This window comes from Heteronotia binoei, chromosome 2, assembly GCF_032191835.1.
Source record: "Heteronotia binoei isolate CCM8104 ecotype False Entrance Well chromosome 2, APGP_CSIRO_Hbin_v1, whole genome shotgun sequence".
NCBI classification, from domain to species: Eukaryota; Metazoa; Chordata; class Lepidosauria; order Squamata; family Gekkonidae; genus Heteronotia; species Heteronotia binoei.
Genome location: NC_083224.1, coordinates 180,290,268 through 180,309,250, shown reverse-complemented (window position 1 = coordinate 180,309,250; position 18,983 = coordinate 180,290,268). Strand labels below are relative to the sequence as shown.

At 45.5% G+C, this 18,983-nt stretch overlaps 1 protein-coding gene across 1 annotated transcript in view; it reads right to left on the bottom strand.

The window, feature by feature from the left end:
* The window catches only part of NTMT2 (N-terminal Xaa-Pro-Lys N-methyltransferase 2), a 35,094-nt gene extending 17,465 nt beyond the window's left edge, over window positions 1-17,629 (bottom strand). The window contains exon 1 of the mRNA XM_060233374.1: window positions 17,419-17,629. Within this exon, the coding sequence (XP_060089357.1) occupies window positions 17,419-17,581 (163 nt within the window). The 5' untranslated portion in view covers window positions 17,582-17,629. The remainder of the gene's footprint in view (window positions 1-17,418) is intronic.
* Between the last annotated feature and the right edge of the window lie 1,354 nt (window positions 17,630-18,983).

Here is an 18,983-nt window from a genome sequence, read left to right as displayed (position 1 = left end):
CAGTCTTTAAGATGTACTCCTCCATCTCCCAGGACCACCTCTGGAGTTTGGTGCTCTCCCTCCGTTGCTGCTGTTGCTGGAATGAGTGGTCCATCAAAGGAGGAAATTCCTGGCCCCACATATGAGGTTGGAAACTGCCCAGTTCCCACACAGTTGCCTCTTCTTTATCCCTCATTGGTGGAATGTTCCCTCTGTCCACTCTGTCCTCCCAGAAAACTACCTCTGGTGCTGCAAACAATTGCTGTCCCAGCTTCTTTTTGTCTCTTTCCTTCCTACTTACATGCAACACCATGGACCTCGCAGAGAATGGCTGTGGTATATTCACCTGCACCACTTTAACTGCCTTTCCTGTCTTCTCCCTAGCCACCACATAAGTAGCATCGTCCAGGTCATCCACAATCATATGGGGTCCCCCCCATTCCACTTTCCGTTCACCAGTATGAAGTGGCAGGGAAACCATCACCCTATCCCCTGTCTCAACTTCTGAGAACTCCACTTTCTGGTCCCTTGCCAACTCACACAGTGGTTCCAGCCTCGGGTCACTTTGAACCTCAGACAGGAACATTTCTGGCTCCCCCAGACTTCCTATCATCTGTTCCTTCAAGCCACCCCTAGACCCACTGTTTCCAGAACACCCAGCCAACGTTTGATCTGGGTTCTCCGCCCCCTCAGTTGGTTTTTCAGTGTCAGCCAACTGAGCTCCTTCCTGCCTGGAAGGTCCCACAGCATCCTGCTGCCCGTGCGGAAATTGGCACCCCTCTTTCCATTGGGCACATCCTCCTGCAGGGCTTGAGACAGGTTGGTCCTCCCCCTCCCTGGTTGGTGGTGAGGTGGCTTCCCTAAAGTTGCCTTCCTCCCCCCACCTTCCCCTGAGGGTTTGGCTTGGGTTCTCAGTCCCCTCGGTTGGTTTTTCAGCACTACCCAACTGACCCCCTTCCTGCCTGAAAGGTCCCACAGCTTCCCAGGATTCCTGTCTGCCCTGCTTCAAGACGACCTGTTTTGAGAGCATCTCGGACGATCCCACTTCCTGATCCACAGCTACTTGGTGAACCGGTTCCAACCTAAGGCCGCTCCGGACCCCCTTCTGGAACCACTCCTGTTCCTCCAAGCCTTCAGCTATGTGCTCCTCTGAGCCCCCATTAGCCTTGCTGCTCTCAGAAACTCCTGTGAAATCTCCACTCTCCACCTCTGTCTCTTCAGCATGCACATCCTTTATGCTCGACAGGTCCCTTTCCTTGCTAGGAACATCTACAGCCTCTTGCTGCACTTGGGGAAAGCTACACCTCTCTTCCCCTTGAGAACACCCTCCTCCAGGGCTTGAGACAGGCTGGTCCTCCCCCTCCTGGGTGACTGCCCTCTCTTCGTCCTCAGTAACCTGGGCTATTTCCCCCTCCCTGGTTGGTGGTGAGGTGGCTTCCTTAAAGTTGCCTTCCTCCTCCCACTTTCCCCTGGGGGTTTGGCTGCGGGGTACAGCCTTGATAGAGTACTGGCCAACCACCAAATCCCGGCCCAATAACACTGGAACTGTTTGTTCCTTCATTACCCCACATTCAGAATAGGATTTACCTTCTTGTGGAGCCAAACCCCTGAACTGCTTTCGGGAGTGGTCTGGCCCCAGTTTAAACCTTTTAAATACAGTGGCTTTATAGGCCGCAAAAGTTATCCCCCCATCTTCCATAGGCATGCTGTGATAGATGGCTGAGAGTTCTCCAGTCAGGAGGCTACAGAGGTGAGACATATAGTCTTCCTCTGCAATCCCCCACTGTTTGGCTGCCCTCTCAAAGTTGGAGAGGTATGTGGAGGGGTCTTCTCCCTCCTTGTACACTGCAAAGTCTTTGGGGATGACTTTGATCGTTCTGCTTAGTTCAGCTTCCAGACGTAGCACCTCAAGCTCATGGCGACGTTGCTCTTCCTGCTCCCGTCTGTGGATTTCAGCTTTCTCTCTTTCCTCCTGTCTGCGGATCTCAGCTCGTCTCAGCTCCCTCTCTCTTTGTCTTTCCTCTCTCTCTCGTTCCTCCTGTCTGAGGATCTCAGCTTTCTCTCTTTCCTCCCGTCTGCGGATCTTGTCCCTCTCTGCTTGTCGTTCCTCTCTCTCTCGTTCCTCCCGTCTGCGGTCTCGGTCCGCCTCGATACGCATTCTCTCCAGTTCCATCTGTAGCCGCAAGGTTGCTTCTGACTGGGTGGGGGGCACTTCTGCAGGTGCCCCTGCATGCTTATGATACTCCAACAGGAGGTCTGTCATATCTACTACAGTCATGTTGTCACACTCCAGCTTGTGCTTTGCACACTCTTCCTGGAGCTGTGGCTTTGTCATCTCCAGGATTTCCAGCCTCTTAGCACGCTCCATCCTAACTAACTAAACTTTCCCTACTCCAGTTGACCCGAAAATAAAACAAAACCTCTGTTGCTTTCTCTGGGTGCTTGCATGTATCAAAAAACAAAAATGCCTGGCCAATCAAGTTCTCTGTTTGTTCTTATCCCACCGCTGCCGCCAAGTGTGGCGGAACCGGCCCGATTCTGCCTTCAGACCCGGTCCCGTCTGCTCCCTATGGAGTCGCCAACTCCTGGAGGGAGCTATTCCTCCTCCTGCCCCTTGGGCGCGCTGCCACCACCTGCTCAGTCCCGGGGTTCAGATTGAGAGGAACAGGACTCCCAATCCCCCTCCTCAGCTATGAGGCCCGGCCTCCAGGTCCTCTGCCACCCTGCACTTGGGTTTCACAGAGACCTCAGCACTTCTTTGGGGCACCCCTGGAGGATTGGCACCTTATCCAACTGCATGCCTTCCCCCTTCCCTGGGGCCCCCTTCCTAAAAACAGCGTGGTCTAAAGCGGTCTGGGGATCTAGGTGGTACAGAGATTGACTGCCAGCATTTAAATAGTAAAAATATATTTATTTAAAAAGAGAAAAATATAGGAAAAGAAAAACAAAACAAAAACAGTTGCATCTACAAAATTAGCACAGCACAGCACAGCACAGCAAACAGCCTGACAAACAAAATGTGTTATAAACGCGTCCTGCTGGCCCTGATCTAAACTTGCCCTGTCTTGTGAATTACTTACTTAGTCTGCCTACCTGGGGGCCTCCCAGGCAGGAGCCTCCATTGCTCACCACATGCTCGCTCGAGCCCCAGTTCAAATCTGCTTTCTCTTCCTGCCTAACACATGCAAGGAACAACAGCACTTCCTGCCTCTCTAGGAGACTTTCCCCCTAGCGTTGTTGGTTTGGCTCTGGAAGGGAGGGGGGGAGTGAGGGGAAGGCTACAAAGCTTGCTGAGGAATTTACTGATCCCTGCCTTTTTGGATGAAGCACCAACACTCTAAGATGGCGTTTCTCCACAGGGTGTCATCTACACTTTACCCCCCGCAAGCTGGGTACTCATTTTACGGACCTCGGAAGGATGGAAGGCTGAGTCAGCCTTGAGCTAGCTACCTGAACCCAGCTTCCGCCGGGATCCAACTCAGGTCGTGAGCACAGCCTGGATTGCAGTACTGCAGCTTACCACTCTGCGCCACGGGGCTCTTATACCAAGAATTTACAGGGCTGTTATTACAGGGCCTACTGTAAGCTCTTGGAGGATTGGCTACATCTGGGGCGAGTGGCCTAATATGCAAAGGAGTTCCGGCTAGAAAAAAAGCCCTGGATCTTGGAAACAAAGCAGGGGTCAGCTCTGGCTAGTATTTGGACGGGAGACCCCCAAGGCATATCAGGATTGTGATACAGAGGGTGGAGGCAGGCAATGGCAAACCACCTCTGAATGTCTCTTATGGGGTTTTCCATAAATCAGCTTTGACTTAGCAGCACTTTCCACCACCAATATATATGATCCAATATTTGTAAATCTTCTACATATTATGGAGGAGACTGGATTCCTGTACAGACACAATGTCTGGGAGCCATCTAAATATGAGCCTCCAGGATGCGAGAGAACCTTGTGTGGCAGGATTGGTTGGCCCGTGAATGTCTGTAAGAATCAGCTCAAGGGGTGGAGGGAGAGATATTTTGCTGTAGCCAAAGTTCACTGGCTGGAAAGAGCATGCTCAAATAAAGAGTTGGATTTGTACCCCACCCTTCATTCAGACTCTCAGAGCAGTTTACAATCTCCTTTCCCTTCCTCTGCCCACAACAGGCACCCTGTGAGGTAGGTGGGGCTGAGAGAGCTCTGAGAGAACTGCTCTTGAGAGAGCAGCTCTGAAACTGTGACTGGCCCGAGATCACACCAGCAGCTGCATGTGGAGGAGGAGTGGGGAATCAAACCTGGTGCTCCCAGATTAGAGTCCGTGCTCTTAACCACTACGCCAAACTGGCTTCTGTGCATAAAACATCCACAACAGGAATCAGGCTTGCGAACGGGTTTGTGGGGTGTGTCTTATTTTATTCCCTACCAAGTCTTATGATTTAAAATATGTTTTATATGTTTGCACTCTAGCTCTTTTTTTTTCATTTGTCTTCCCCCACTATTTTATATTTCTGTTATGCTGAGACCCAAGCAGGCTGAGGAAGAAGCAAGAGTCTTGCTGGGACCTCGTTTCGCAGTTACTGTGTCACACTTCGGGGGACCTCAGCTGCAGGCACCAGGCCCAGGTAGGACCCAGGGCCCCCTCCCTTGCACTAACTTCCCTCCCTTTGAAGAGGGAGCCCAATGGTCTCGCCACTGAACCAGTGACATGGGGCTTCCAGGTGTGAACAATGGAGAACAAGATCCCTAATCAAAACCAAATGATCCGTACTTGGAGGAGCTTGGCTCCAACCCACAGCTGCTTCAGGGCTTCGCAGCGGTCAGTAAATGGCATCCCTTGTACAACCCTTGAATGATTGCTCTGCATTTGCCGAGAGAAAGCAGTAGTGGATGCCTCTATCCTCCTGCAAGCGGGCTCCATTTATTTCTACCTCTGAGCATCTTGGATAGACAGATGGAGCCTGTGGGACGCTGTCGGGGCTGATCTCGCAGCCGGCTGTTCAGAGACTGATGGAATGTTCCTGGGCTCGCTTTGCTTCGCGGCTGTCTCTAATGCAGAACATAAATGTCACTGAAGATCTAGAAGCTCGAGCAAAGGAGCAATGTGCCTACCAGAGACCTTTCTAATTACATGATGTGTGCACATGCTTCCATAATACATTACAGTCTGGCAATCCATGTTTGTTGCGTGCAACTGTTCCGGCACGGAGGTCTATCTGCTGTCATTTCAGGAGCCTGGAAACTTTCTGCTGTAGCCTGTCTCTTTCCCCTGCCTTTGATGGTGTTTTCAAATGAGATGTAACTAGAGGAGGCATGGGAGATTCATTGAATGATTGCCCAATGTCCTGAATTTATCCAAAAGCCGCTGTGAGGGTTAACCTTTTTCTCCTGCATGCTCTCCCAGATAGGAGTGGCAGGGAAGGGAGACAGGCAACTCTCCTGTCTTAGCAACTGTCTCCCATGACATGAATACTATGTGATATGAATACAGCATGTGAGAATGTCCACTGCCAGCAAATGAACGAACTCGGGTGATTCAAAGAAGATCCATCAGGAGACATCTGATCTTGGAAGCTAAGCAGGGTTGACCCTGGTAGTGTCTGATTGGGAGACCACCAATGAAGTCTAGGGTTGCTGCATAAAGAGATTCAATGGCAAACCACCTCTGGACATCTCTTGCCTTGAAAACCCTGCTGGGTAACTGTAAGTCAGCTATGAAGATGAAGAAGAAGATATTGGATTTATATCCCGCCCTCCACTCCGAAGAGTCTCAGAGCGGCTCACAATCTCCTTTACCTTCCTCCCCCACAACAGACACCCTGTGAGGTGGGTGGGGCTGGAGAGGGCTCTCACAGCAGCTGCCCTTTCAAGGACAACCTCTGCCAGAGCTATGGCTGACCCAAGGCCATGCTAGCAGGTGCAAGTGGAGGAGTGGGGAATCAAACCCGGTTCTCCCAGATAAGAGTCCGCACACTTAACCACTACACCAAACTGGCTCTATGACTTGATAGCACTTTCTTCCATCACCATATCAGGGGTCCCAAACTGAATGAACCAGGCATAAGGAACTATGTGCTAACTGAAGGAAATCCAGGCACAAACACAGAAGACAAAGTTGAAAACAAAGAAGATGAGGAAGACAAAGAAGAGGAATAGGAGGAGACTGGATTTATACCCTGCCCTTCACTCGGAGTCTCAGAGTGGCTTACAATCTCCTTCCCTTCCTCTGCCTACAATAGACATCCTGTGAGGTAGGTGAGAGAGTTCTGAGAGAACTGCTCTTGAGAGAACAGCTTTGAGAGAACCATGACTGACTGAAGATCACCCAGCAGGCTCCATGTGGAAGAGCGGGGAAGCAAACCCAATTGTCCAGATTAGAGTCCTCTGCTCTTAACCACTCCACCAAACGCTGTCTGATACCAAGATAGAACCTTGGTCTAGCAAAGTCTCAGTCTATTCAGGCTGGCAGTAGCTCCCAAGGGTCTCTATCTGAGATCTTTCATATTACCTAGTGCCTGGTCCTTTTTTAATTGAGATGCCAGGGATTGAACCTAGGACCTTCTGCACACAAAGCAGATGCTCTACCAAGGAATCCTTTCCTGAGACTTGCTCATCTTGATGAATATGGATGGCATCCCTTCCAAACGGCTGAAAAAGGCAATGGAAATAAGCCGCAGCGAAGCAGACTGAGGGAACATGACCATTTTGGTTTGATCTAAACAGTACGGCAGAGCTCTTTCTCCCATCCAACAAAAGCTTCGTTCCCAGCCCTCCTTGTCATCACATACTTAAGACAACTGCTGAGCGGATACTATTAAACCTTTAATCCATTACACATTTAGGTTATGCTGGAGAAATGCATACTGCAAGCGAACATTAAGCCCAGTAAGGATCAAACCTGAGGGGTTTTACACCCTCTACTGATTTACCTTCACGTACTCTGCATAAAAAGATTTTGCAGAATGGCAGCAAACAACAGATAACCCCCAGATTGTGATGATGTGGCAGTCATGGTTTCTGTTCATATATAGCTAAACACAATGACTAGGAAAGGAAGAGTACGTCAGATCTTTTTTTTTGTCCTGGGTATATTTCCAGCAAACTATATTAAACTAGTAATAAGGCCCGTTGTGAAGAAAAATACAACGGGCTCTATAAAGAGGGTCTGGGTACATTTATTTTTTCCCCACAGTCAGCTTGGATGAAACACATTTAACAGGCTTTTAAGCACAAGCCAAATCCAGCAGAACCTGTTGACCAAAAATGTCACTGAGCTGAATGTGTCATGAGTATAGGTGGGAAGGCCAAGAAGCGGAAAAGGCCCTCAGAATTTGGGGGGGGGGGGGAGTTTTTCAGGGATTTTCCCTGAAATTTTGGGAGAATAATGAGGTAAATAGGGCTCTTTTTTGGAATGAGGGAAATTTCCCTTGAGATTTTTATGTTTTGTGTGTGTTTTAATTCTGCTTTTTAACTGGTTTAATGATGTGTTTTTTGGAGAAGGTTGATTTGAATGCTTTTAAAATGTGTTTTTTATTATGTATGTTTAAAATTATTACACCTTTGTGTCCCTTATAAGGGCAGAAAGGCAGGATACAATGTTGTAAATAATACATTTCTTAGTCAAAATATATAGTATTTAAAAACCTGAGGACTTTTACATTTGTCAAGTGGGGAAATTGGGAAGCACTACCCTCCCCGCTTTCCTTTTGGAATAGGGTGGGCAGTCCCCAGGTCCAGGCAGAGGTTACTCTGTTTTTGGGACTACTCCCCGTCCAAAAAGTGATGACAATACCAGGAAATGACATCATACTGCCGAGACATCGTACAGTGACACTCTGGTCTGAGGGCAAAATTCTATGCTTTCAAGCTAGTTTTACCATAGAGTTTTGAGGAAAAACCAGAGTTTTGTCATGCAATATCCTTGACATGATCATGTCATCATCAGACTGAGGGTGTCCCAAATACCCCCCGATTCCCTCACCAGAGTGACAAGGAGGACCCGGCAACCCTGTTTTGGAATGAGTGAAATGCTTCCTAGGACAATGCTTTACTGTGTGTGGGGGGGCAATATGGTGCCCATGAATGCCATGACACTTGCCTACACCTTTCCTTGTACCCACTAAGTGTTTTTAGAAACTGAGTGAGGGCAGTTGGGTTTTTTTTACCCAGTAGGGTTGCCAGGTCTGACTAAAAAAAATATTCAGGGACTTTGGGGGTGGAGCCAGGAGCAAGGTTGTGACAAGCATGACTGAACTCCAAAAGGAGTTTTGGCCATCACATTTAAAGGGACTGCATTCCTTTTAAATGTTTTCTCTCCATTGGAAATAACAGAGGATGGAAGCACCTTTTTGGGTGGCTGAAAGAATTGGCCCCTGGTCCAATCTTTTTGAAACTTTTTTGAGGGGTTGAGGAGAGGTACCAGATGCTATGCTGAAAATTTGGTGCCTCTACCTTAAACCTCCCCCCCCCCCGAGCCCCAAGAGCCCATGGATTGATTCTCCATTATATCCTATGGGAACCGGTCTCCATAAGGTATAATGGAGTTCCCAGTGGACATTTTCCCCCCACACCCTTTCTGATAACCCTGAACCAGGCCTCCAGACCAGGAGATCCCCTGCCCCCAACTGGGATTGGCAAACCTGTTACCCAGTAAAGCTTTGAAATGGCTGTGCAGATTTTTAAAAACATTTGCTGTGGCAGCAGTAGCCACCACAGCACAAGGTTCTTCATGTTGTAATTAAATAAGCTGCAGCAGCCATTTTGTGGCTGGTCCGCCTCCTGTGGCAGCCATTCTGTGACCACACCCACGATGCTGTAGCAGAATTCCAAAGGTGCCACAGGCTCGAAAATGTCGGGGACCCTTGCTTTACTCAAAAATGCATATTGTGAAATTTAAAGACAACAGTTTACATCATTGGATAATGATGATATCTATGTATATTGTAGACATATACAGCATATTTTAAATAATACAGTCATTGTTTAAAATTTAATAGTTTTGGCAACAGTTAACAATTATAATGAGTATAATGAGATTACATTATTCAAAAGTTCAGTATTTTTGATGTTATGAAGCTTAATTTGATGTCCAAATGTGCTGGTACTGCTACATATTGTGACTGTATGGGAGTGTTTTTGTTCAAATTACACCCTTTTGTTTACTATGCAATTTGTTTTCTACCTCCATTTTTAATTTTTTTTAATTTTTAATTTTTTCCTGCCTCCCAGCTGACAGAAAATATGTATGTTATTATAGCAAAAGCTGCAGCAGTTTGCAACTCACTTTCAAGTATTGAGTATATTTGCAATTTTCCTTAAAGAAAACTAAGACATTTGTACTTTTTTAAACTCAATAAATATACCAGTTAGTACAATTTGAAACATGATGCATTTTATGTTGGTAAATCAGTAAAAATTTAGGTCTGTCAGGAAAGTAAGTATTGCATGCCCTGACCTACATAGCCCAGGATAACCCTATCTTGTTAGCTCTCAGAAGCTGGGTCAGCCCTGGTTTGCAGGGCTTTTTTTTAGCAGGAAAGCACAGGAATGCAGTCCCAGGTGGCTTGGCATCAGGGGGTGTGGCCTAATATGCAAATGAGATCCTGCTGAGCTTTTTCTACAAAAAAGCCCTGTGTGAAACAATGGTGATTGGTGACATCGGGGGTGTAGTCTAATATGCAAAGGAGTTCCTGCTGGTTTTTTTCTACAAAAAAAAGCCCTGCTGGCTAGTATTTGGATGGGAAACTGCCAAAAAATACCAGGCAGTGGAAGGCAATGGCAAACCACCTCTAAAGGTCTCCTGCCTTGAAAACCCTACAGGGCCACCTTAAGTCAGCTGTGACTTGATGGTAAAAAAAGAGAGAAAAAGTATAGCATATATATATACCCACACACACACACTATCTTCTGTCTTGCCCCCTTCTGAGGTAAGGGCTATCAGAGCATCGTATGAATAACTGCTGCATGTTTTCCATCCATGGTGTGATCCTAGATTCAGAAATCATGTTAAACATCCATAGAGAGGAAAATCAAATGACTTGGCAACTGCTGCTTTTTAATATATATATATAGCAAGCTGCTTCTAATGTAAAGAATCTGTGTCAGTTCAGTTTTACCCTGCTCCTCAGGCATCAGGTGATTGACAGAACAGCATATTTTTCTCTGTATATACATTTGTTTTTCACAAGCTTCACACCAACAATGTTTAAAAACAACTGCAGAATAGTTCCAAGGATGAGAGGTGGTACATGTGCAAGTTGGTGACGGCATAGGCATTACCCAGTAGGTGCTCACTATAGCTGACATTTGCTGATTCCAAACAATAGATGTGTGTATGGGAATTGGCAGCACTACCAAGCCACCTCTATTGTTCCTGAGGCATCAAGCTTCTCTGCACATTACTACTCTCCATCTCCAGTCAAAATCAATATACAGCTGAGAAAATGAGACAGCCATTAAGATTTGGAATGCCACGCCTAGGAGTTAAATTGAGAAAGGATTGCCAGTAAAGAAACTGAAGGTTTATGGTGTTCCACCCCAATATTTTTCTCCCCTGCAGGATAAAATTTTACAGGCACAGAGGAATGCACCTACATGAATAGCATAACCAAACAGAGAAAAGCGAAAAAGTGGAGCAGGAAGAAGGTCAAAACCTCTGCGAAAAACCAGCCTCAAAACAAGTACAAAACTTATATATGTTTTATAAGTAAAGGACAACATATCACTATAAAGTGAAACTAATCACAAAAAAGTACAAGAGCCACATCCACACCAAAGTCTCACAAAAGATGAATCAGTGCCAGTAAATCCAATGGTAAAGTCCAGGTTACTGCTAAGAATTCTGAAGCTTTGCTCTCTTTGAAAAATGCATAATGGTATTATGAAGCCTGTAGAAGCTCTAATGTGAAACGGGGGATCTAGTACAACCCTGTCGCATTTTGTATGTGCCCTGCTGCACAGGATTGTTCCATCAAGCATTTGTGAAGACATTTTGGTGCGCTGGACTCCTTTGAAGAACTTACCTCTGCCATAACCTGGACTTACCATTGGATTTACTGATGTTGATTAGTCTTTTGTGAGACTTTGGTGTGAGTGTGGCTCTTGTCCTTTTTTGTGATTAGTTTCACTTTATATTGATACGTTGTCCTTTACTTATAAAACATATATAAGTTTGTACTTGTTTTGAGGCTGGTTCCTCACATGAATAGCGGTTGAAGGTCAAGGATACTCGAAACCGGATTACATATCAATCAAGGTCCTGGAGTGGCATCGAGAGACTGTTTCATTAAGCTACGGTCTGGACCTTAGAGACTTGTTTAGAAGAGCAGGGTTCTGCCTGTATACTTTTGAGTAGTGACTTGGTTCGTGGGTATTGGATGTAAGGAAGTTATTTCCAAAAAACATCTCCAGATGTTTTTTGCCTACAACTCCCATCAGCCCTAGCCAGCGTGGCCCATGGCTGGGGTTGATGGGAGTTGTAGGCAAAAAAACATCTAGAGAGCTACCGTTGGCCACCCCTGGTATACATTATATGTATATTTATGTAGGTTTATAATTATATAATTTATAATATAATTTATATAATTTATAATTTATATAGGTTTATAAAAACGTGGACTATTGCACCCTTCTTCAATCTTCGTTCGCGAAGCCAAGCCGAGAGAGAGAGATAATTACATTGCACATTTATGAAAGTTTGATAAGAATTTTGATACGTCATGGCTGGGGATTCCTTGTGGTTACATTAGTATTAACCCCAGTGGTCCTATAGCTGATCTTATTGAAATTTGGAAGGCAGGAGATGGTGACTGACTCAGTTACTCTTTAAAACGGTTGGGTACATAAGGCTTACTCCTCTCTTACTTTGTGAAAGCAACAACTTGCTCCTGCATAGTGGGCAGCTGTTATTTCCGAGGCATATGGAAGCTATTGCAGCCAACCCCCTTGAATGCATAGAATCTAGTATTATGGGGGTGGTTACGCTGTCAATGTCTGATGCCTATTTAAAAGGTGTAAAAGTCCCCTCATTCCGACAGGTATTAAAATAAAAACGCTTTCGGCAGGGCAGGGTACAGGACATGATGTGCAACGTAGGACCGGCATGGAGAACCTGCTGGGATCATTGATCTGGAAAACAGAGGCGACACAGTAGGAAGCAGCAAAACAAAACAACTGCGCCCCAAACAATTTACATTTCCATTAAAGTAGAAATATTTAGAAACTTTTTATAAGTGCACAAGCATCAATAAGTCGGTATCACAGTTACAAAACTTTAAAAACACAAAGGGATCGCCTTCATGCGATTGCCAGCTTGGAATTCATGTTTCACCGCATACAGCTTTTTCATAAACCGTCGTTTGAGAAGTATGTTGTAAAGAAATGGGCATATGCAAGAGATGGTTTATATGAGATTACAAGTTTAATTTCTTGGTTTATGAAAAAGCTGTATGCAGTGAAACGTGAATTTCAAGCTGGCAATCACGTGAAGGTGAATTATCCTTTGGAGCAGAGTTCTGCGGATAGACTTCATGCTGGAAATGTATTTGGGAGTTACTACAACCCCAAGATGTTCGAGAATTCTTCTGAAGTCGTGCCGTTCAGAATTTGTTCTTCATGGGACTTTGTGTTTTTAAAGTTTTGTGATATTGACTTATTGATGCTTGTGCACTTATAAGAAGTTTCTAAATATTTCTACTTTAATGGAAGTGTAAATTGTTGTTTTTGGCGCAGTTGTTCTGTTTTGCTGCGGGGTCACTGATCCAGCACAAGCTGCTCACTCTCTGTTGACCCTCTTGAGTGTTCAGTGCCAGTGGAAAATTTTCCTCTTTTAGCTTCCTGATTGGATTTATATCCCGCCCTCCACTCCGAAGAGTCTCAGAGCGGCTCACAATCTCCTTTACCTTCCTCCCCCACAACAGACACCCTGTGAGGTGGGTGGGGCTGGAGAGGGCTCTCCCAGCAGCTGCCCTTTCAAGGACAACCTCTGCCAGAGCTATGGCTGACCCAAGGCCATGCTAGCAGGTGTAAGTGGAGGAGTGGGGAATCAAACCCGGTTCTCCCAGATAAGAGTCCGCACACTTAACCACTACACCAAACTGGCTCTCCATTGATTGACTTGTCCCATGCGACTCTACTCCTGCAGTGGCTCTTACCAACTTCTAATGTTTCTTTTTAGCCACTTTTTTCCCACAGATGACCTCTTTCAATGATGTTAAGACAGTCTCCTTTTATTGGTTTTAATGCCATGGTCGATATTTTTTTGTATCTGCCATATTTTTTATTATAGCATTACTAATATTATGATGATTGGTTTTAATGAGATGGTTAGTTTTATTACAAATTGGAAGTCACCTCGGTGAGCATGCAATATAGAGAATGCGCAATAGAAATGTTCCAAACAAACAGTTACTATGTACAGTGGTACCAGTCACTGTTTTCCAGAACTGGCTATTCCATGTGCTTTATTTTCCTCTCACTTGCCATTGCTGTTCCCAGGGCTTTTTTTGTAGCAGGGACTCCTTTGCATATTAGGCCACACCCCTCTGATGTAGCCAATCCTTCAAGAGCTTACAGTAAGCCCTGTACTAAGAGCCCTGTAAGCTCTTGGAGGATTGGCTACATCAGGGATGTGTGACCTGATATGCAAAGGAGTTCCTGCTACAAAGAAAGCCCTGTACTGCACATGTGCCCTTCAAACTTGATCTGGTCCCAACATATCTCAGACTTCCACAGAGGAAGAATAAGATTTGGTTTTAATACCCCACTTTTTTCTACCCTAAGGAGTCTTTTTAAGCAGCCTTTGTAGAAAAAGCCCAGGAGGAACTCATTTAAATATTAGGCCACACCCCCTGATGCCAACATTGTTCCACACAGGACTTTTTAAAAGAAAAGAAGAAGAAGATGAAGAAGATATTGGATTTATATCCCGCCCTCCACTCCAAAGAGTCTCAGAGTGGCTCACAATCTCCTTTACCTTCCTCCCCCACAACAGACACCCTGTGAGGTGGGTAGGGCTGGAGAGGGCTCCCACAGCAGCTGCCCTTTCAAGGACAACCTCTGCCAGAGCTATGGCTGACCCAAGACCATGGTAGCAGGTGCAAGTGGAGGAGTGGGGAATCAAACCCGGTTCTCCCAGATAAGAGTCCTGACACTTAACCACTACACCAAACTGGCTCTCCTAGGCCCAGCAGGAACTCATTTGCCTATTAGGACACACGCCGTTGACACCAAGCAAGTTGGAACTGTATTCCTGTACGTTTCTGCTTTAAAAAAGCCCCTGAGTGGTGCTGAGATAGCTTTGATAGAACTGTGACTGGCCCAAGGTCACCCAGCTGGCTTCATGTTGAGGAGGAGTGGGGAATCAAACTTGGTTCTCCAGATTATAGCCCTCTGCTCTTAACCACTACATCATGCTGGCTCCGAGAAATAGGCATCTGCCTGATGGGGTTCTCCCTTCCTATTGGTGGCTGAATGAATTGTGTAAATAAATCCAGCCAATCACAGATTACGCAGGGGTTGGAATGATGACCCAGTGAGATTTCTGGATGCTGATAAATATGGCATCCAAAAAAGGATTGTGCTTAGTGGTGCAGCATATGACTTGAATGCAGATGGTTGTCTTAGGTTAGATCTCTGGGATCCTTATTTGAAAAGGAGCTCAGGATACAGGGGTGGGGGAAAGGACCTGCCAGGACTAGTAGATGACACTTCAGTGGGCGGACCAATAGGTTGACTCAGCATAAGGCAACTGTGGATGTTCTTCTGACAGCACTGTAAATCCTCATTTACTGCCATTCGCACCATCATTCTCCAATTCTGACATGCTTATTACCTTTTGCTGTTTTCTCATACAACTTAAACTATTCAGGCCAAACTGTTATTCTTTCAATTTGTTAATTTCATTTTTTTTTTGCCACTGGATTCTAACTTTGTACCATTTTGCATGCTTAACCCTACCCACAAGTGATATATAGCACCATTAACTGTACCCCGTTTCATTGTCTGATGAAGCGTGCTTCTAGCGCACAAAAGCTTACATTCTCAATAATACTTTGTTGGTCTTAAAGGTGCTCCTCGACTCCAACTTTGTTGTAAGTCCCTTACTTCACCATGGATCTCAAGACAGTGAACACAGGTCTTGCAAGAGATTTCCCATTCAGGAACTCACCAGACAAGCACCTGTGTAACTTCAGCAAGTTTTCTGTACAATGCTTGTTCCAATCACACCCAGGTTCTAGGGTAATAGCAGCAGAGGCAGAGGAGAGGGTAGGCAGTTGAGGACTACTTAACGGGGAATGTTTTTTTTGCAAACAAAAAGAAGCCAAGATTTTGACACTGCTAAACTTAAGGTTAAACGAGCCCTGTGGCTCAGAGTGATAAGCTGCAATACTGCAGTCCAAGCTCTGCTCACAACCTGAGTTCGATCCCGGTGGAAGCTGGGTTCAGGTAGCCAGCTCAAAGTTGACTCAGCTTTCCATCCTTCTGAGGTCGGTGAAATGAGTACCCAGCTTGCTGGGGGTAAAGTGTAGATGACTGGGGAAAGCAATGGCAAACCACCCCGTAAAAAGTCTGCCATGAAAATGTCATGATGGCATGTCACCCCCGAGTCGGAATGACTGGTGCTTGCACAGGGGACTACCTTTACATTTAAAGTTAAACTGATCTCTGAACCTCCTCCTAGCCACATGTTCTCTTCAACAAAACTATCCAGCATTATCCATTGTTTTTATTAGTAATTAAACATACAGAGACATTAGAATGTATGTTGCTGATTTGAGTTCGACCTGTCTTTTTAATGGGATATGCCCACATCACCTCTCATATAAGGATGACCATCCATCAGGACTTCAAGAACAAATAGATTGATTCATTTGATACAACTGGGAAAAAAGTATTCCTGGAGCCTTGCAAACTGAAAAAGAAAGTACCCAGAAGTGCCATTTCCACCCTGGTACACAGTAACCAAACTTGAGTGAGACTTGCTGGTATATCTCAGTGCAACTCGAACTCTTTCTTCCTCCCTCTCCCCGACTAATTTGAGACAGGGCATACAGCTGTCACTCCAGACAGTTTAAGTCCATAGAAATCAAAAGACTTAGACTGAAGTAAATTGGCATAGGATTGTATTTAGGGAGCAATCCTATGCAGATCTACTCAGAAGCAAGGTCCGTTTTATCCAGTGGGACTTGCACTGCAGAAAGCATTCATAGGATTGCATCTCTAGTTCCATAAGCATTTTGTAAGTTCCTTTGGAACCAATTTGAGATACAAAGTTTGAGTCCAGTGGCACTTTTAAAGCCAACCAGGTTTTATTCAAGGTATGAGCTTTTGTGTGCAAGCACACTTCATCAGACATTGTGCTTGCGCACAAAAGCTCATATCTTGAATAGCACTTTGTTGGTCTTAAAGGTGCCACTGGTCTCAAACTTGGTTCTGCTACTTTCAACAAATTTTAAATACATTTCTTTGAGCACGTATAGAGAGTGCATCTTTTCCTCTTTCAGTACCAAGCTGTCCCATGGTCTTCTAGGGCGGACTGTCGGACGTGTTCAGAACCCCTGTGACTGCTTTTTGAAGTCAAATATTCCATACACAAACTACAGAACCTGTGCAGGTATTTAAATTCCTGCAGCCCCAAATCTCACTGGGATGATCTTGGACCAGTCATACACTCTCAGCCTATCATACCATGCAGGTTCTGCATGGTATGATAGGCTGAGAGTGTATGACTGGTCCAAGATCATCCCAGTGAGATTTGTCATGAAGATAAAATGGGAAAAGGGAGAAAAAAAAATGTACACTCCTCTTGGAGGAAAGGCAAGACAAAGAGGTACTCAGGTTGTCATGAAGATAAAATGGGAAAAGGGAGAAAAATTTATCCTCCCCTTGAAGGAAAGGCAAGACAAATAAGTACTAGACCAGGAGTGTCAAACATGAGGCTCAGGGGTCGAATCAGGCCCCCAGAGGGCTCCTATCAGGCCCCCAAGCAACTGGCTGCCATCTGCTTTCTTCTCCCTCTCTTGCTTCTTTCTGCATCACGGCTTGCTTTGTCAGGATCGCTCAATTACACAGGAACTACAGAGCAAAGCCTCTATTTTCTCCATTGGCTGAGGCTCCTCCCCCTCCTGGTCCCCTGGGGAAGGAAGGAAAGAGCCAGAGCTTCCTTTGCCCAGTTCCCTGGATCTCATGGGAGAAATACAAAGAAAGCACCTTTAAGACCAATGAGTGCTAACGTTTTAAGCATGCTTTATTTTAAGGTGTTTTTTTTAAAAAAAATCTTTGTGTTTGTCTAGTTCCTTTATAAAGTTTATATCTCAGCTCCCTAATCTTAAATAGGTACACACATAGCCCAACATGGTCTGGCTTGGCCCAACAAGGTCTCATTTATGTCTGATCTGGACCTCATAACAAATGAGTTTGACACCCCTGTACAAGACAGACACACAGACACCGCACTTACTCACCCAGAGGCAGCTTCTCTAGCAGGTAGAGATAACTCTGGAAAAAATCATTCCGAATAGCCTTGTGGAGGACGAAGGACATGCTATGCCGACAGAGTTCCTCATCCGTCTTATGCCAGCGGGACTTAAAAGCTAAATGGGCTCCCATATATCCTGTGGAGTCCATGGTTTTCTGGGGGCAGCTGCCTGGGAGACAACCCAGCCGGGACCTGTCTTTCCTCTCCGAGAACCACAGCGGTGCTGTTTAAATCACAGCCATCTCTGTCATTCTATATGCGGGTGCCCACCAGTCAGTGGCTCCTAACACTTGCTCAGAATAATCTCCGAAGTGTCAGGCTCTTAACCTAGCAGGTGCTGGGAAGCGATAAAAAGCTAGATTGCTTAGTCAGGGGGAAAGTAATATCTGCTCTCAAAGCGGCCACCGGAATCAGCATTGAAAATCCCATTCACTTCTTCTTGAAAAGGCCAGGGATACTTCTCCGGGGATTCCTCTCCTCCCTCAATTTTTGGCGCTGCAGAAAATAAAGCAGGTTTCCAATACGCACGCCACCTCTTTAGGGCTAACTCTTACCCACCTGCCACTAATGGCTTCATCCCCCACAGGGACTCTTTGTTGTTAACCAAGGGCCCATTCCAGATGGCATCCTCTATATATTTGAACAGGCCTTTTTAAGATGTATTCTCATGGGTATTTATCTAGTCATGTGGATCCTGCTCTTCCTTAAGCAGTTAACAGAGATAGATCCAAGGGGGCAGCCGTGTTGGTCTGAAGCAGCAGAACAAAGCAGGAGTCAAGTTGTACCTTTAAGACCAACGGAGTTTTATTCAGAATGTAAGCTTTCGTGTGCTCTAAGCACACTTCATTAGACGAGGAATCAGGTACAGTGAGCAGAGCTACATATAGCAGGTAGGCAGTGGTTTAGAATGCAAAATGGTACAAATTTAAGATCCAATGACAGAATAGAGGAGGGACAGTGGCTCAGTGGTAGAGCATCTGCTTGGTAAGCAGAAGGCCCCAGGTTCAATCCCCGGCATCTCCAAAAAAGGTCCAGGCAAATAGGTGTAAAATTAACAGCATAGTAAAATTAACAAATTGAGCAAACCATTGATCTGGGTAAAATGAGCGTAAGAAACCAATAATACAGACTCCTAGTTAACAGAGATGACAGAGTTCTGTTATAAATCTGGAAATAGTAATGGGGGCAGAATGCAGAAGCTCATCTGCTCTCAGAGCAGGTGGGAAGCCTCACAATGGAGGGAAACGAGCTACAGGAACCTGTTGCAAGACCAATGCAATTGAATTTGTTCACAAATGATCTGGAATTGGAAGGGTGAGCCATGAAATGGGCTCTCAGATAACAGATTATTTAGGATGGTGAAAATCAAAGTGAAGAGCTTCAAGAGGGTCTCTCTGAATTGGGTGGGTTGCAGCAATGTGCCAGGTGATGCATATAGGGGTGGGGGAAGAGAGAAATCCCTAACTTTATTGATAGCACTGGTCTGTGTTGCTCTGAAGCTACTTTCTGTTAAGGGTCTTCTTTGACATGCTCTGTGTCTTGAAGAAATTG